Below are 18,347 nucleotides of genomic sequence, written 5' to 3'. Positions count from 1 at the left end.
AAGAACAAGTGTTCGTTAACGCAGAACTCACTCGTGATCCTTCGGGACAAGCATGGCGGGTTCGTGAGGCCCGGAATGGCGTCTGGACTCGACTCCCATCCCGAGGAGAAGAACCAGCATCACCTGCCTGCGGCTGGGATGGCTGGAGGTTCTGGTTCTGGTTCTGGTGCCGTGGCCACCCGACCCGACCCAGCAAGGAGGGCTTCGGGCCGATGTTCCGCTCTAGACGGGTCCGGGTGAACTTAAATCGGGTTTCGGGTGAAACCGGTCCGACACGAAGTTCACTGGGCGCACCTGTCCTGCTCCGCGGTGACGTCAGCACGGCAGCCCGGTGCTTTCCACCGGGAAGGCCTGCTTCTTGTTCTCCGGTACCGGCCCTGCGCGGAATTCTACCGACTGCGAACCTGGACCGGACCGAACCTCCAGCTGCGCTCCAGAACTTTCTCTCGTCTCTTTCCGTGTTATTTTTCCGGATTGAACGGGATTCTCTCCAATCAAACATTGGGGGCGGGCCCTAAAACATGTCTTCGGTGGACCAATAGTGGACAGCGAGGGGCGGGTCCTCGGTGGTTGGGGAGCGCTGGATTTCCCTCCCGTGCTGTGTTTAGCAAGGCGGGGTTAGAGTGCGGCTGTTTCTGTGTTGGACACGTCATTCGGGGCGTGGCAGCTCCACTGACGTCGGTGCCGAACCTCTGTGTGATTCTTGACGTCATTAAGTTCTGACCCAGTTGCTGCTTCGGAGGTTTGTGCCACAACATGGAACCAAACGAGACACAAATCAGATCAGAATCAGAACTTCAACACGTTTGGTCCTGTTCTATCCAGTTTGGGCTCCGGGTTCTGGTTCTCTGGTGAGCCTGCTGTTAGTCACAGGTTAATCTGTAATCTGGTGGTTAGTTACAGATTAACGTCCTTCCTGTTCGCCTCCTCGACCTTCGGCAGGGATGGACTCTGGAGGTCGCTCCACCTGGTCCTCCTGTAGATGAGTCTTCAGGTCACCTCGACTCATTTATGAATGCTACTTTTGGATCTTTCGTATTTATTCTGTCACTAATGCAGCAACAATAATACAGAATAAAGTACCATGTGAAAAAAGAAAAGCAGCAGGAAGAAGAACATTTCTCGTGAACTCCTCCCCCATTGTTATTTCAAAAACACAACATAGAATGAATTCATGAAAATATCTTATCTCTATACTTGCATTTAAATTGCACAATATGAAAACAAGAGCCTCCTGGTCTCTGTAAAAGATCTGACCCACGAGGACCTGATACTCAAGAGCCTCCTGGTCTCTGTAAAAGATCTGACCCACGAGGACCTGATACTCAAGAGCCTCCTGGTCTCTGTAGAAGATCTGACCCACGAGGCCCTGATACTCAAGAACCTCCTGGTCTCTGGAGAAGATCTGACCCACGAGGACCTGATACTCAAGAACCTCCTGGTCTCTGTAGAAGATCTGACCCACGAGGCCCTGATACTCAAGAGCCTCCTGGTCTCTGTTGAAGATCTGACCCACGAGGCCCTGATACTCAAGAACCTCCTGGTCTCTGGAGAAGATCTGACCCACGAGGACCTGATACTCAAGAGCCTCCTGGTCTCTGGAGAAGATCTGACCCACGAGGCCCTGATACTCAAGAACCTCCTGGTCTCTGTAGAAGATCTGACCCACGAGGACCTGATACTCAAGAACCTCCTGGTCTCTGTAGAGGATCTGACCCACGAGGCCCTGATACTCAAGAACCTCCTGGTCTCTGTAGAAGATCTGACCCACGAGGACCTGATACTCAAGAACCTCCTGGTCTCTGGAGAAGATCTGACCCACGAGGACCTGATACTCAAGAACCTCCTGGTCTCTGTAGAAGATCTGACCCACGAGGACCTGATACTCAAGAACCTCCTGGTCTCTGTAGAAGATCTGACCCACGAGGACCTGATACTCAAGAACCTCCTGGTCTCTGTAGAAGATCTGACCCACGAGGCCCTGATACTCAAGAGCCTCCTGGTCTCTGTAGAAGATCTGACCCACGAGGACCTGATACTCAAGAGCCTCCTGGTCTCTGTTGAAGATCTGACCCACGAGGACCTGATACTCAAGAGCCTCCTGGTCTCTGTTGAAGATCTGACCCACGAGGCCCTTCATGTAATGCTTTTATATGTCATTTATATCCGTTCACTCCACCCCTCTGTTCCTGGCCCCGCCCCATTGTGGCCCCGTTGACTTCATCTGATGGGACAATGCTGGGTGGAGATTCTACTGTAGTTGCTTTATAGCCCCGATAGGGGGCGCCAAACTACTGCCAAACTGATCTGAATGAAATGAGGTGTCAGCTTTAATCAATGAATTAAAATGTTGAGCGGAGTAAAAACACATTTCAAGGTCCAGTGGGACGTGGAAAATACATCCCAGACTGTTCATCAAAGTGTTTATTGATCCAAGTGTTTGCATGAGTCCGGAAACATTCACCCCACATCATGGAAGGTGCTGTAAACAACAACAACAGGTAAAGGTACTTATAACAGACTTATAATAAACCTGTAATAAATTCTACTTGCGTAGTAACGCGAATAAGTTATAATCATGGTACCGGTATTTGCCTTTGTTTCTCCTTCAGCAGTGCCCAGATCTGGATCTGGATCTGGATCTGGATCCAGACCGTCATGTTTAGGGGCTTGTTATCTACGAGTTTGTGCATGTTAGCGCTGATTTAAACAATAAATCCGGGTCCATCAGATTTCAATGGTTTGTGATTAGTTCGATTTGAATAAAGCTTTATTGAATTAAACTGAGAGTCATTCTAATTAATAATTCAATATTTCTACCTGTAGTGGAGCATTCTGCTAAAAACTATTTAATATCAAAGACAAACTAATTTAAAATCTACGACGGGACCCGTTTCTGTCTCAGGAGGTTCCGGGAGTCCAGTCCGAGTTTTACTGTTTCTATACACATACATATATTTATTAGATAGAATGTTAGAGTACAAGTACAGTCACACAGTAGCATGTATTACAGTACAAGTACAGTCACACAGTAGCATGTATTACAGTACAAGTACAGTCAAACAGTAGCATGTATTACAGTACAAGTACAGTCACACAGTATCATGTATTACAGTACAAGTACAGTCACACAGTAGCATGTATTACAGTACAAGTACAGTCAAACATCCTGTCTAAGAGGAGCATTTCTTGCGGTCTTGTTTCCGTTGAAAGTCCTTCGTACATAAATCATCCACAATTAACAATACAAATAAAAATAAAACCAATATTCAATAACTCAATTGATGCAACGTAACATTAGAAAAATAAAAATAAAAATGAAATGATTTTACACCACCGATGCAAACTAACAATAAATCTAAAATAAATTACACCACTGATGCAAAATGACAATGAATGACAATAGATTACATAAATTACAATAAATTACAATAAATTACTAAGGCAATTAATATGTGCAACGTAGGTGGACAAAAAGGGGGTGGGGGGGGGGGGGGGGGGGGTGCATGTTTTGAGGGCGGGAGTCAAACCGTTCCACCCTTAGGGGGCCGTATTATAAAAAGATGATTTACCATGTTAGTCCTGTAGGAGGGGCTAATCAGGCTGTTGTTTGAGCTCCCTGTTTGTCTCTCTACCCCTCTCTCTCTCTACCTCTCTCTCTCCCCCTCTCCATCTCTCTCTCTCTCTCTCCCTGTCTCTCTCTCTCTCCCCCCTCTCACTCCCCCTCTCTCTCCCCCCTCTCTGTCTCTCTCCCCCCCCTCTCCGTCTATCTCTCCCCCTCTCTGTCTCCCCCCTCGCTCCCCCTCTCTCTTCCCCTCTCTGTCTCTCTGTCTCCCCCCTCTCTCTCTCCCTCTCTGTCTCTCTCCCCCCCTCCGTCTCTCTCTCTGTCTCCCTTTCTCTCTCGCTCTGTCTCCCTCCCTCTCTCTCTCCCCCTCCCCCACCCCACTCTCTCCGTCTCTCTCTCTGTCTCCCCCCCTCTCTGTCTCTCTCTCTGTCCCCCCTCTCTGTCTCTCTCTCTCCTGTCTCTCTGTCTCCCCCTCTCTCTCTGTCTCTCTCCCCCCTCTCTGTCTCTCTGTCTCCCCCCTCTCTCTCCCTCTCTGTCTCTCTCTCCCCCCTCCGTCTCTCTCTCTGTCTCCCTTTCTCTCTCGCTCTGTTTCCCTCCCTCTCTCCCCCTCTCTCTCCCCCTCCCCCACCCCACTCTCTCCGTCTCTCTCTCTGTCCCCCCCTCTCTCTCTGTCCCCCTCCCTCCCTGCCCCCCCCCCCCTCTCCCTCTCACCCCCCCTCTCCCTCTCACCCTCCCCCCGTCCCGGTAAAGGACCTCCCAGTGACTTTGTGAGGCTGCATTTAGTCCACGCGTGGCGCCTTTCGGAGCGAGCCCGCCTCGACATTGGATCAGCGGTACCTGTTGATGAAGCAGAGGAAAGCGTGAAGGGCTGCTGACGTCACAGGGGCTTCCTGTCCCAGCAGTTGCGTTGCTGGTTCGGCGGAACATGGCCGGTTGGACCCGCTCCGCGTGCGGACTTACCGTCTGCCTGCTACTCGCGTGCCAGCTGAGGACGGTAAGTTTCATTCCGTGTTTCTATTCCCGATTAAAGGCCCTGAAGTCATGCTGGAGCTGAAGCGGGCTAAGTTTGTCCCTGGAAACAAGCTATTCATAGTCCAGAACCCGAACCGGATGGGTTAAACGACACACCTGGACTCCTTCTGTTTCTCAGGAATGCATTGGAGCTCTGGTTCCGTTCAGTGTGCAGCAGGGCTCGGCCCAGTTTATATTTAATATAGTTAAATGGTAATTATTTGTACCCTGCTTTATCTGCTGCACGAATCATAGATGAGCGTTGCCCCCACCATGCCTCCCGTCATGGTGGGGGTCTCTGTGACTCCCGTCATGGTGGGGGTCTCTGTGACTCCCGTCATGGTGGGGGTCTCCGTGACTCCCGTCATGGTGGGGGTCTCCGTGACTCCCGTCATGGTGGGGGTCTCTGTGACTCCCGTCATGGTGGGGGTCTCCGTGACTCCCGTCATGGTGGGGGTCTCTGTGACTCCCGTCATGGTGGGGGTCTCCGTGACTCCCGTCATGGTGGGGGTCTCCGTGTCTCCTGTCATGGTGGGGGTCTCTGTGACTCCTGTCATGGTGGGGGTCTCCGTGACTCCCGTCATGGTGGGGGTCTCCGTGACTCCCGTCATGGTGGGGGTCTCTGTGGTCTCAGTGACTCCCGTCATGGTGGGGGTCTCTGTGGTCTCCGTGACTCCCGTCATGGTGGGGGTTTCCGTGGTCTCCGTGACTCCTGTCATGGTGGGGGTCTCCGTGACTCCCGTCATGGTGGGGGTCTCTGTGATCTCCGTGACTCCCGTCATGGTGGGGGTCTCTGTGGTCTCCGTGACTCCTGTCATGGTGGGGGTCTCCGTGACTCCCGTTATGGTGGGGGTCTCCGTGACTCCTGTCATGGTGGGGGTCTCCGTGACTCCCGTCATGGTGGGGGTCTCTGTGGTCTCCGTGTCTCCCGTCATGGTGGGGGTCTCCGTGACTCCTGTCATGGTGGGGGTCTCCGTGACTCCCGTCATGGTGGGGGTCTCCGTGGTCTCCGTGACTCCTGTCATGGTGGGGGTCTCCGTGCTCTCCGTGACTCCCGTCATGGTGGGGGTCTCCGTGACTCCTGTCATGGTGGGGGTCTCCGTGACTCCTGTCATGGTGGGAGTCTCCGTGCTCTCCGTGACTCCCGTCATGGTGGGGGTCTCCGTGACTCCTGTCATGGTGGGGGTCTCCGTGCTCTCCGTGACTCCGTGAGTCGATCTGATCCAAGGCGTGTTAGAAAAGCTCGACCCAACACTGGAACGGTAACCTGCCTTGTAGCTTCAAGCTCAGACTAAAGGATCCTCAAAGCGACCCCGTCCCCTGGAGGGAGGGCTCATGGATGGTAACAGGAGACGGCTCCACAGTGTGGACTGACTGCTAGGCTAACAATAGCAAAGTAATGAAATGATCTTGAACCACCAGCATGTGTTTGAGCGACGGCAAGCCGACCGTCCTGATTCGTTTCTACCCCGCCAGAATGTCAGGGTCATCATCAACGCGAAGTCAATCAAAAGTTGTGTTGGGGAAGACGAGCTCTCGTCCCAAAGGAGTCCCCAGTAACCTGCTGGGAACCAGCAGTAGCTCTGATGGCACTCAGCACACAGGGCTACCTTATTGTTTCGGCTGGGCTACCTTGTTGTTTTGGCTGGGCTACCTTATTGTTTTGGCTGGGCTACCTTGTTGTTTTGGCTGGGCTACCTTGTTGTTTTGGCTGGGCTACCTTATTGTTTTGGCTGGGCTACCTTGTTGTTTTGGCTGGGCTACCTTGTTGTTTTGGCTGGGCTACCTTGTTGTTTTGGCTGGGCTACCTTGTTCGTTTTGGCTGGGCTACCTTGTTGTTTTGGCTGGGCTACCTTGTTGTTTTGGCTGGGCTATCTTGTTCGTTTTGGCTGGGCTACCTTGTTGTTTTGGCTGGGCTACCTTATTGTTTTGGCTGGGCTACCTTGTTCGTTTTGGCTGGGCTACCTTGTTGTTTTGGCTGGGCTACCTTGTTGTTTTGGCTGGGCTATCTTGTTCGTTTTGGCTGGGCTACCTTGTTGTTTTGGCTGGGCTACCTTGTTGTTTTGGCTGGGCTATCTTGTTCGTTTTGGCTGGGATACCTTGTTGTTTTGGCTGGGCTACCTTGTTGTTTTGGCTGGGCTACCTTGTTGTTTTGGCTGGGCTATCTTGTCGTTTTGGCTGTGCTATCTTGTCGTTTTGGCTGGGCTATCTTGTCGTTTTGGCTGTGCTATCTTGTCGTTTTGGCTGGGCTACCTTGTTGTTTTGGCTGGGCTACCTTGTTGTTTTGGCTGGGCTACCTTGTTGTTTTGGCTGGGCTATCTTGTCGTTTTGGCTGTGCTATCTTGTCGTTTTGGCTGGGCTATCTTGTCGTTTTGGCTGTGCTATCTTGTCGTTTTGGCTGGGCTACCTGGGCTAACTTTGTCATTTTGGCTGGGTTACCTTGTTGTTTCGGCTGGGCTACCTGGTTCTTTAAGCCAATTGCAGAATCCCAGCAATGCAAACACCAGCTCCACTCCACAGTTTGAACCTGCACCTCCAGCCATCAGTCCGTCAAACTGATTAAGTTTGCGGACGACACCACCCTCATCGGGCTCATCTCGGACGGTGATGAGTCTGCCTATAGGAGGAAGATGGACCGGCTGGAGTCCTGGTGTAGCAGCAACAACCTGGAGCTGAACAGCCAGAAAACAGGGGAGATGAGGTGATTTAGAAGTCACCTCATTTTTAACTTGTATACATGTGTGGTCCTTCAAATGTGCAGGCCTCAGCTTCTGATCTGCTTTTTTAGTTTGTATTATTTGAATGTACCGTAATAAATTCAGTGTCTAGAGGAGACCATATTTCCTCTTCGTCTTTGGGATTACTGTAATATGTGTGATGCATCAAAGCATTAAAGATAGACCCCAGACACACCCTCAGCTGCACACATACAAAAGTCTTTTCACCATGGGATGTGTTCTGGCGCTGCTCCTTCACACCCAATGTCTGGCCCGTGTGGGTCCGGAGAGTTGACTCAAAACACAGCTGCACCTCGGGTGGTACCTCCACAGTGCTGTGCATGTGCTGACATGAGCACACATACTCCGAAGTTGTACTTGTTGCAACTAGAGTCCTAATCTTTCCATTCGCACCTTCTCACATGTGTTTCACCTCAAACGAGTCCAATGTGCTACAGGGAACATACTTTAAGACATTAAAGCTGTCTTTGGTAATACTCTGGTTTTTGCCCCTTCAAAGCATCAAACAGAAACAGAGCACCAAATATGGAATGAAGGAGAAAGTTTTCCAGACATCTTCTATGGACGGCGAGCAGCACTGTAGAAATGTACACATATATACACTGTATATACTAGGGGTGTAACGGTACACTAAAATGTCATTTCGGTTCGGTCCAGTTTCTTGAGGTGCTCTGTTTTTTTGGTAATTTTTGGTACAAAAAAGGCAGAAGAAAATTATTTAAAATGCTTTAATTTTTTACAAAAATGCAAACAATAGAATTTGTATAAATACTGTAACTAAAAGTGACCCATTTAGGTGATATTTCAAATAAATTAGACTGAGTTTACCCAGGAGAAGATACATGGACGTAGTGAGGGAGGACATGAGAGTGGCTGGTGTTGGGGAGGACGATGCAAAGGACAGGGTGAAGTGGAGACGGTTGATTTGCTGTGGCGACCCCTCAGGGGACAAGCCAAAAATACAGTAGTAGTAAATACAGTATATATTATATACAGTGTGTATATACTGTCTGAAGATTATTTCTTGTGTTTCTACTCCTGTTTGTTGGTGTTATGTGATCGATGAAGTTTAGTGGAAGGGAAGTTCAATTTTGGTGTTGATTGGGATCAGGATTCGTGATTTGGAGCCAGGATTATTCATTACATTTACTGAGAGCCATTCTCGTTGAATTATTGATGGATTAGTCAGAAAATATGAAAAACAAATATATTTGTTTTTATTTGAAAATTGTTAGTATTAATTTTTTTTACTTCCTGTCTTTTGGAATTCATTTGTTTCTGCTAAATGTGTAGCTCGTGGCTCGTTAGCATTCGCGTGTCTCTCCCGGGTGTCGCTGCTTATTGAGGTTGGTGAAGAAGCCAGTAAACTTCCCGTTGGGCTGCCGGCCTTCTTCCCTGCCTGAACCCCCGCTTGTCTTCATTAGTGATTTATTGAAATGATAGGTTGACTGCTTCCCTTCTGAAGGTGCTCCTTGGTGGTTGTGTCCTATTGAATGCCCCCCCAGCCTTTCAACTACTCTGATTGCTATCCTTTTCACCAAACATGTCTTTACGCCTTTGGAGTGGGCTGATTTCTTTCAGTTTGGTAAAGGAATGCTATCATTTGGTTTTCTCTGATGTCTTTTAAACTCTGGCCAGAACCAGACATGCATGGAAGTGTCTTATCACAGCTGATGATGTCTCCTATCTCCACTTCCTCTGACTGTACAAGTCTCTACCTGAAATGGAAGAGCTTCTCTTTTTTTTAACAAGACGGGATTGTACCCTGAAGAAGATGCAAATTGCTCCTACGTCTCTCAGTATTAGCTGTTTCTATTCTATTCTATCTATCAGGCAGGAGGCTACGGTCCATCCGGACCAGAACCTCCCGCCACAAGAACAGCTTCTTTCCCTCAGCCGTAGGACTAATGAACACTTAATAATTCTGTCCCGGACTCCTGAATACAACTTGCACTGTTCCATTTGCACTGCGTGATTACGCTAGTTTACTTCTGCTAGTACACATCTGTGTATCCACTCCTGCTGCTGCTGATGTGTCCGTACTTGTATGGTTTTTGTATTTTGTATTTTGTCATTACTGTTGGATGTAGCACGACTTCACCGAGAAACGTTCCTATTCAGTGAACCCTCACTGACAATGGCAATAAACCACTTCTGATTCTGATTCAGATTCAGATATCATTGCTTTTCTCTTCTGCCCACCTGACCGCCATTTGTTCTTAACATCCACAGCAGTTTGGACAAGTGTTGTCTCTGTGATGAGACGTCTTTTGAGCCAATAAGCAGAAGAGGTCATAGGATGCAGGCAGTCCATTGTTTCAGAGCAGTGCATTCAACATTTGGTTCCTTGCTGAGTCACCATCCTGTTGGCGAAATGAAAGCTGGCATTATCTGCAGGACAAGAAGACGCAACTTCCACCAAAGCAATGTTTACTCAGGCTTTCCTGTGTTCACTTCTGATGGATGCCCTGCTGCACATATGTAGAAGAAATAACCCAGTTTATTGTTGTTTCAGCCTTTCTACTGTTTCTCCCTTCTTCCATCCGTTTTCCACTGACACATTTGTGTTTGAAAAATCCCAGAATCTCCAGTTTATCTAGTTTTTGTGCAGTCATATCTCTTAAAGGTCTTGAAGTCGTATTTAAACAGTCTTTTTTCAGAGATGTAGATGCATTATCACCAGATTTTTCAATCTTGCGAAACAGTATCAGTTTAATTTGGGGACTCTCCGCTGCTCACTAAGTGCAGATGCAAACATGTGGAGGTTTGCATTATATGGCGAGTAACATAGTGGAACCAAGAATGAATCACCCTGGACTTTATTATGTCAGATTATAAGGTTCAAGGTTCAAGGTTACTTTATTTGTACCCAGAGGTAGACTTGATTTCACGATAGTTCAATAAAGGAGTGATAAAACACCGTCACGATAGTTCAATAAAGGAGTGATAAAGCACCGTCATGATAGTTCAATAAAGGAGTGATAAAACACCGTCATGATAGTTCGATAAAGGAGTGATAAAACACCGTCATGATAGTTCGATAAAGGAGTGATAAAACACCGTCATGATAGTTCAGTAAAGGAGTGATAAAACACCGTCATGATAGTTCGATAAAGGAGTGATAAAACACCGTCATGATAGTTCGATAAAGGAGTGATAAAACACCGTCATGATAGTTCGATAAAGGAGTGATAAAACACCGTCATGATAGTTCGATAAAGGAGTGATAAAACACCTTCACCATAGTTCAATAAAGGAGTGATAAAACACCTTCACCATAGTTCAATAAAGGAGTGATAAAACACCTTCACCATAGTTCGATAAAGGAGTGATAAAACACCGTCATGATAGTTCGATAAAGGAGTGATAAAACATCGTCACGATAGTTCAGTAAAGGAGTGATAAAACACCGTCATGATAGTTCAGTAAAGGAGTGATAAAACATCGTCACGATAGTTCAGTAAAGGAGTGATAAAACACCATCATGATAGTTCAGTAAAGGAGTGATAAAACATCGTCATGATAGTTCAATAAAGGAGTGATAAAACACCGTCATGATAGTTCAGTCAAGGAGTGATAAAACACCATCATGATAGTTCAGTAAAGGAGTGATAAAACATCGTCACGATAGTTCAATAAAGGAGTGATAAAACACCGTCATGATAGTTCGATAAAGGAGTGATAAAACACCGTCACGATAGTTCAATAAAGGAGTGATAAAACACCTTCACAATAGTTCAATAAAGGAGTGATAAAACACCGTCACCATAGTTCAATAAAGGAGTGATAAAACACCGTCACGATAGTTCAATAAAGGAGTGATAAAACATCGTCATGATAGTTCAGTAAAGGAGTGATAAAACACCGTCATGATAGTTCAATAAAGGAGTGATAAAACACCGTCACGATAGTTCAATAAAGGAGTGATAAAACACCATCATGATAGTTCAGTAAAGGAGTGATAAAACACCGTCATGATAGTTCAATAAAGGAGTGATAAAACACCGTCACGATAGTTCAATAAAGGAGTGATAAAACACCATCATGATAGTTCAGTAAAGGAGTGATAAAACACCGTCATGATAGTTCGATAAAGGAGTGATAAAACACCTTCACCATAGTTCAATAAAGGAGTGATAAAACACCGTCACCATAGTTCAATAAAGGAGTGATAAAACACCGTCATGATAGTTCAATAAAGGAGTGATAAAACACCGTCACGATAGTTCAATAAAGGAGTGATAAAACACCGTCATGATAGTTCAGTAAAGGAGTGATAAAACACCGTCATGATAGTTCGATAAAGGAGTGATAAAACACCGTCATGATAGTTCGATAAAGGAGTGATAAAACACCGTCATGATAGTTCGATAAAGGAGTGATAAAACATCGTCATGATAGTTCAATAAAGGAGTGATAAAACACCGTCATGATAGTTCAGTAAAGGAGTGATAAAACATCGTCACGATAGTTCAGTAAAGGAGTGATAAAACACCATCATGATAGTTCAGTAAAGGAGTGATAAAACACCTTCACGATAGTTCAATAAAGGAGTGATAAAACATCGTCATGATAGTTCAATAAAGGAGTGATAAAACACCGTCATGATAGTTCAGTCAAGGAGTGATAAAACACCATCATGATAGTTCAGTAAAGGAGTGATAAAACACCGTCATGATAGTTCAATAAAGGAGTGATAAAACACCGTCATGATAGTTCAATAAAGGAGTGATAAAACACCGTCATGATAGTTCAGTCAAGGAGTGATAAAACACCATCATGATAGTTCAGTAAAGGAGTGATAAAACACCTTCACGATAGTTCAATAAAGGAGTGATAAAACACCGTCACGATAGTTCAATAAAGGAGTGATAAAACATCGTCATGATAGTTCAGTAAAGGAGTGATAAAACACCGTCATGATAGTTCAATAAAGGAGTGATAAAACACCGTCACGATAGTTCAATAAAGGAGTGATAAAACACCTTCACGATAGTTCAATAAAGGAGTGATAAAACACCGTCACGATAGTTCAATAAAGGAGTGATAAAACACCGTCATGATAGTTCAACAGAGTGAACCAGCACTGTCACTAAAGTAGATTAGCATCCGCCACCTGCCCGTTGAAGCTGAAGGCCGACCTTCCGGATCCCAGTGAGGCAAAGGGAATATTCCTGGTTTTAGGGTACGTAACTTCCTCCCCACCCAAACCCTCCGTTGAACCCACAAAACGAAGAGTGGTGTAAATACTCAGCCTGAGGGCGCCTTTGTATTTATATATATATATATATCGCGCTTTAATGTTTGATCGGACATGACAGAGACGCTACTGGAGGAGAGGGTGTTGATCAGAAGTTGATCATGGAGGCAAGCTGTTCCCTCAGTTAGGGTTTAATGCCTTTACTGCAACACACAACCAATGACTGATGAACAAAGTTATGATTATGATTTTAAGCCAAAAGTCTTAATTCCTTTTCAGATTTATTCTCTTCCTCTCAGCGATGTAAAGGTGATTTAATTACCTCAAAGAATGCTCTTTTTCGGCCTTGTTCTCTTCCATCGTCACCAAAGGAATCATGTTTCTGTTGGTCTTCATGCAGCCCCTCCAAGCATGTCAGGCAATTGCTGCTTAAAAGGGGGGGTAATTAAATAGTCCTTTCCCTGAACCGAGGACGGTGTGATTTACGTGGGTCTGTCAGCTGGAGATACCCCATCTTCACCTGCTGAGCCTCTGATATGGCCCTGACACGGGTACGAAGGGAATAGATGGAGGCACATGGAGATAAAAGAAATGAAACAGAACAATGCTGCAGCCAGGTTCTCTGAAACCGAACAATGCTGCAGCCAGGTTCTCTGAAACAGAACAATGCTGCAGCCAGGTTCTCTGAAACAGAACAATGCTGCAGCCAGGTTCTCTGAAACAGAACAATGCTGCAGCCAGGTTCTCTGAAACAGAACAATGCTGCAGCCAGGTTCTCTGAAACCGAACAATGCTGCAGCCAGGTTCTCTGAAACAGAACAATGCTGCAGCCAGGTTCTCTGAAACAGAACAATGCTGCAGCCAGGTTCTCTGAAACAGAACAATGCTGCAGCCAGGTTCTCTGAAACACGCCTTGCCTTTCGGCTAATGGTGAACTTTAGTCTGCTGTTTTATAAGGACTTGCAGCAAGGATATTGGAAAACAAGATTTGAGGGAGAGATAGAAGAATGCAGAGATGTTTTTCTTGATGTCTATTTGTTATTTAGAAAAGGCCAGCCAGACGGCAGAGATTAGGGTCTGGTCAGCCCTGGGTTCTGTCTCAGAGGCATTCCAGCAGTGTTGTTGCAGGTGGCACTTGTCCTTCTGATATCAGAAGAAGCCCACAATATAGGCCGAGTCTGCAGAAACATTTCGACATGACCATGAAATACTTTCATCCAGAGCTACTGCTAGTGGTTGTTGGGTCAAAGCCCACGTGATTGAAGAAAGTAAAGAACGTGAAATAGAAAAAGAATATTTGAAAGATTTTGTGAATTATGAAAAATGAGGTCTCTAAAATATTTTAAACAAGAACATATTCCATAATAAGAATAAGAATATATTATATCACATTTATTTAGAATACAATAAAAAAAAGTAAGGGATTACATGCATTGATTACTGTAATAAAGCTTTTAATTGCTGCTCAATGCTTTTATGTTCAAGCTCAGCAGTGTATCACCATGACGACCAGAAGGGACTGAGTCTCAAATTAGCCTCTTTCTTTCCGTGGAAGGTCTTGAACCAGCTTGTCCTTTAGCTCGGTGGTCATTCACACATTTCACCCCCCCCCCCCCCCCCAGATACTGGACGACTTCTTCTGCTCCAGCTTGCTGATCAGCCATCCGGAGCTTGATGTGGGGCTGCGTTCCTTTAATTATAGTAGGAAATGGCTCCGTCCCATCTGCTTTCAATGAATGGCCAGGTTCACCCCCCCGCTTTCCCGTAGTCATGAAAGCCCGGCAAACATATGTCTTTGTAGGTACGAACACACCTTCAAATGAAGGCTTGATGTTGAATTGTGAGGACAGGTGAAATGCATGCCCCCCAGACCCTGGTCATGGTGGCCAGATGTTTGCCCAAATGGATTCTCGTCCATCTTTCAGTGTTATCGGTTAAAGCTTCGTAGCCCCTGCAGCATTTGTCTTAAACGGGTCAACGTGGAAAAACACGACTGCAATAATCCCAAACAGAGCAGCCAACATGAATGGAAATCAGGTGAACGTTTGAAGCCTTCGATGACGACTAATGTAGAAAATGTCAGGCTTATTCTTCTTCGTGTATCATGATTTATGTACGAAGGACTTTCAACGGAAACAAGACCGCAAGGGCTTTTTAGAAATGCTCCTCTTAGACAGGATGTTTGACTGTACTTGTACTGTAATACATGCTACTGTGTGACTGTACTTGTACTCTAACATTCTATCTACTAAATATATTCATCATCATCATCATCACTTTTATGTGCTGCTCCTGGCCAGCTGTAATGGAAGCTTTTCATTGACCCAGAACCAGGATCGTTCAAAAGCCTCTGGTTTGGGTAGATTACGGAAGTATACTTGTACTCTAACATTCTATCTAATAAATATATTCATCATCATCATCAGGCTTGTGGCCCTAATTAGCTTCTCAATGGTGGGACTCATTGGTTCGTGTGTTGTGTTTAAATAGCACAGAAGACGATTGTGGCCGGGCGGCAAACTGCTTTGCTAACATCTATCAAACTGGATAAACGCTCGTGATCATTCGTTGTTTTCAGGAATGTTCATTAATTAATGTAAAAAGGTCATAGAGAATTTGAGCAAGCAGGATAATATGTCTATTTCAGAATGTTTAACTCCTTAAAGTCCATTTAGTGAGATGTTTTGACACAGCTTACTCAGCTTTATGATAGTCTGGTGAATCATACTTGCAGGGAAACAGTCTAGACAGGAAGACTCCCAGTCCAGGTGAGGTAAAAGGTTCTGATACAGTCAGTCTCTACAAAATATTAAAGCTTTTACGCATGATCCACTCTGCTATATCGACGTTAAACAGGCTAAACAGCTATCAATCCCAAGCAGGGTCATGGATCTGGATGTAAATGTATAGGTTTTATTTTATTTGAATGTTTTTGCACATTTTGCTCGTGAATAAAATGCAATGCGCTAAATATTAAGCCTGCAAACCTGCCTCAAGAGGCTCTTGTTGAGCACCTTGTTGACATTGGACAAAAAATAATGACAGACTTTAACCCTTATTCATATCTTCATCCCGCACACTGTTTGTGTATCAAAAGTCTTCCTCGAGACTCTGTATCGGTTTTGGTTGGTTTGGATTTCCATACTTGTTTCTGAATCTGGAGGAATTGCAGCAGCAAGTTTTAAACTGCTAAAGCAGCAGCTGCCAAAATGTAACAGTGGCTTCAGCCCAGACGAATGTCAGATTGACACAGACGTTGCAAAAAACAGAAACGCTGAAACCAAAGCCTAAAATAAAAGCCAGTACCGGTAGTTAACTACTCCTAACAAGAGTGATTTACACCCGGAGAAATCCCACCCACTCAGACAAGCCTCCAGAATATAATCCGGTTCTGTGATGGCGCCCGGCTCCTTGATCATTTGTCAGTGGGAGTTCAAATCAAGGGTCTACATCTGGAGCCAAGAGCCAATCAGAAGCAAGCATTCTACGCTGACTAAGTGGACACCTGTGACACCTCTGACATGCCAATGATGGGCTCCAGGAATGCTCACGTTTTGATCCTTGGATCGGAGGTAATTAGTTAAGGTGGACTGAAGCGTAGGGTCAATCCAGGGCGGAGGAGGATTCACTTCAAAACATTTGACTTCAGCTATTTTTGATCATCCAAAGTTCAAAGCAGAATCAAAATCACTTTTTTGGTGAAAAAGAAAAGTATAAATAGAAAACTCCTGCGTGGCTCGTCCCAATTGTTCTCATAGGCCACGAGGCTCATGCTCCCCAGTTAGTCGTGGGCGTACCAGTAGCAGTCGGCGGCGCCCCCACCTCACAGAGTGTTTATTGGTTTTTGGCCAGACCTAACCTCAGATGAGGAGGTGGGGGGGGGCTGCCGACCACACCCGCAGACATCTTATTGTACTGGAAAGCGTTGGACAGTTTCATCCAAGCTCCCGTCTATAACCGTTAAACACATGGTTCTAATCTCGTTGTGGATCCACTATGCAATGACAATAAAGGCTTTCTATTCTATTCTTGCTGCAGCAGCTAAAGGCTCCGAGCAGCCAAAGTCAAAGTGGCTTCACTTTGTGAGAAATATTGAAATGGACCTCACCTCCTCTGGAATGCCACCGTTGTCCTCCTGAAAGAAATCGGCCGGTGCTGTTGATGTCTAAAGTCTGCGCTTCCTTTGTGCTTCATCAGCTCTACCTACACTTTCTGTGATTGCCCACCTTTGTTTATGTTCTTGTAGAAGGATTCGACCAACTTGGATGTAGTAGGAGATTAGTTTAGCGGAGCTGGGTACAGACCAAGGACTTTTTCAACTGTTGCCAAACAGGAAGTCACATAGCTCCAGATCCACTTTTATGGGAAACCCTGATGAGTAAGACCTGATTCCAAATGTAAGGAGTTAGGGGGTATTACTTAACTTGGCATGAGGCGGATAAGAATGATCTTACATCCCCTGGGTGTCCTGGTAAAACCGGTAGGTCACTCTGGTGTTGCCGGAGGGATACGCTTTCCGAGTGGTTCCTCGGTCTGTACTGGAGAATGTTTTTAGTTAGCAGGCATGCACACAGCTTTCCACAATCTAAGGGAGAATAGTTTTTTGTATCAGGATGAGGTCAGCTGCTCGCAGCTGTCGAGCGGACCAACACGCCCCTGGGTCTGAATCTTCAGCAGTGTTCCCACAAGGCGTGGGCAGTGTGGTCTCCCCATCCTTTATGGGAAACAAGTTGGAAAAGAACATACTGTGGATGACTTGGAAAATATGTTGGCATTTAGAACAGAAATGCAAATAAATGAACGTCTTTGTTGCTGGTGGATCCGGAGGGTTGTACTAAAATACACTGTATGTACTGTGGCGTCAGCTGTGGTCCTTCATAATGGAGTTATAACATGAGGGTTCAGTCGTCACATGAAATTACTGGACTCATCGCTACCAATCAGCAACCATCTCCCCGACTGAGTAATGCCATGTCTCCTTTGTTGTTTTTACTGTTGACCCTGGAGTCCAAAGTACACCTTGTGTGACGTGAGATGGAAGCGATTACGCTTGTCTTATGGTGAACGTTGACCTCTCCTTGTTGCCCGTGGATAGATGTGCTGATTTGCCAGATTGGATTTGTGCCGCCCTGCTTACCCCCGTTTGGCTTTCTCGTGGCACACGGGGTTGTTGGGTATTGTCTCAACGGGGAGGATTTGGGTGGCTCTTGAAAGACCTGTTATGTTTGGTTTTTCGTCTATGTGTTTCTCCCACTTCCTGTTTTATTTTGGCACTCATCCCTCCTTTCAGGCCTTGGCTTCCTCCCTTTGCGTGATTGTCAATCCCCATTCTTGATACCTTGTCTGATTTGCATTGATCCATTGCCATTGTGGATTTGATACTTTGTTCAGTTTCATGGTCAGAGTTATCTTCCTCTGTGAGTGATTTTCTGTTGATACTTTGTTATTCAAAAATCACTGAATTGAACATTCCTTTGAGTCGTGCATTTGGGTTCAACCCCTATTCCGGGCCCTGACACCTCCATCCTCTATTTGATCATCAAACAGTATCGTCTTGTTTGCTTCACAGCAGAGAACATCTGCAGAGACGTACAGCCATCCTTTCTCCAGCCCTGTTATGTCTTTATTAATGGCATTAACCCAAAGGGGGGGGGTCAGTGAACAACAGGTTGTGATGTTCGAAGCTCAAAGTGCATCTTGTGTTAAAGAACACTCTGAACTCAAGGTTTGAGACGCTCAACATGTTGGAACGACTTTCCGTTCCAAAAGCTTCTCCATGGTACCAAACCAAATCCCAGTTAATTCTGGGATCGCTATCCCACATAGGATGACC

At 45.9% G+C, this 18,347-nt stretch overlaps 2 protein-coding genes across 2 annotated transcripts in view; one reads left to right on the top strand and one right to left on the bottom strand.

The window, feature by feature from the left end:
- LOC137907265 (membrane-associated guanylate kinase, WW and PDZ domain-containing protein 3-like) overlaps positions 1-213 on the bottom strand; it is a 40,130-nt gene extending 39,917 nt beyond the window's left edge. The window contains exon 1 of the mRNA XM_068751582.1: positions 124-213. The gene's annotated coding sequence lies outside the window, so the exon portion shown is untranslated. The remainder of the gene's footprint in view (positions 1-123) is intronic.
- A 4,163-nt stretch (positions 214-4,376) lies between these two features.
- hspg2 (heparan sulfate proteoglycan 2) overlaps positions 4,377-18,347 on the top strand; it is an 86,555-nt gene continuing 72,584 nt past the window's right edge. The window contains 1 exon segment of the mRNA XM_068749964.1: positions 4,377-4,559. Coding sequence (XP_068606065.1) covers positions 4,491-4,559 — 69 coding nt within the window. The 5' untranslated portion in view covers positions 4,377-4,490.

The sequence above is a fragment of the Brachionichthys hirsutus genome, chromosome 2, assembly GCF_040956055.1.
Source record: "Brachionichthys hirsutus isolate HB-005 chromosome 2, CSIRO-AGI_Bhir_v1, whole genome shotgun sequence".
Classification (NCBI taxonomy): domain Eukaryota; kingdom Metazoa; phylum Chordata; class Actinopteri; order Lophiiformes; family Brachionichthyidae; genus Brachionichthys; species Brachionichthys hirsutus.
The sequence above is the reverse complement of the archived record's forward strand: the minus strand, read 5'-3'. Positions and strand labels throughout refer to the sequence as shown.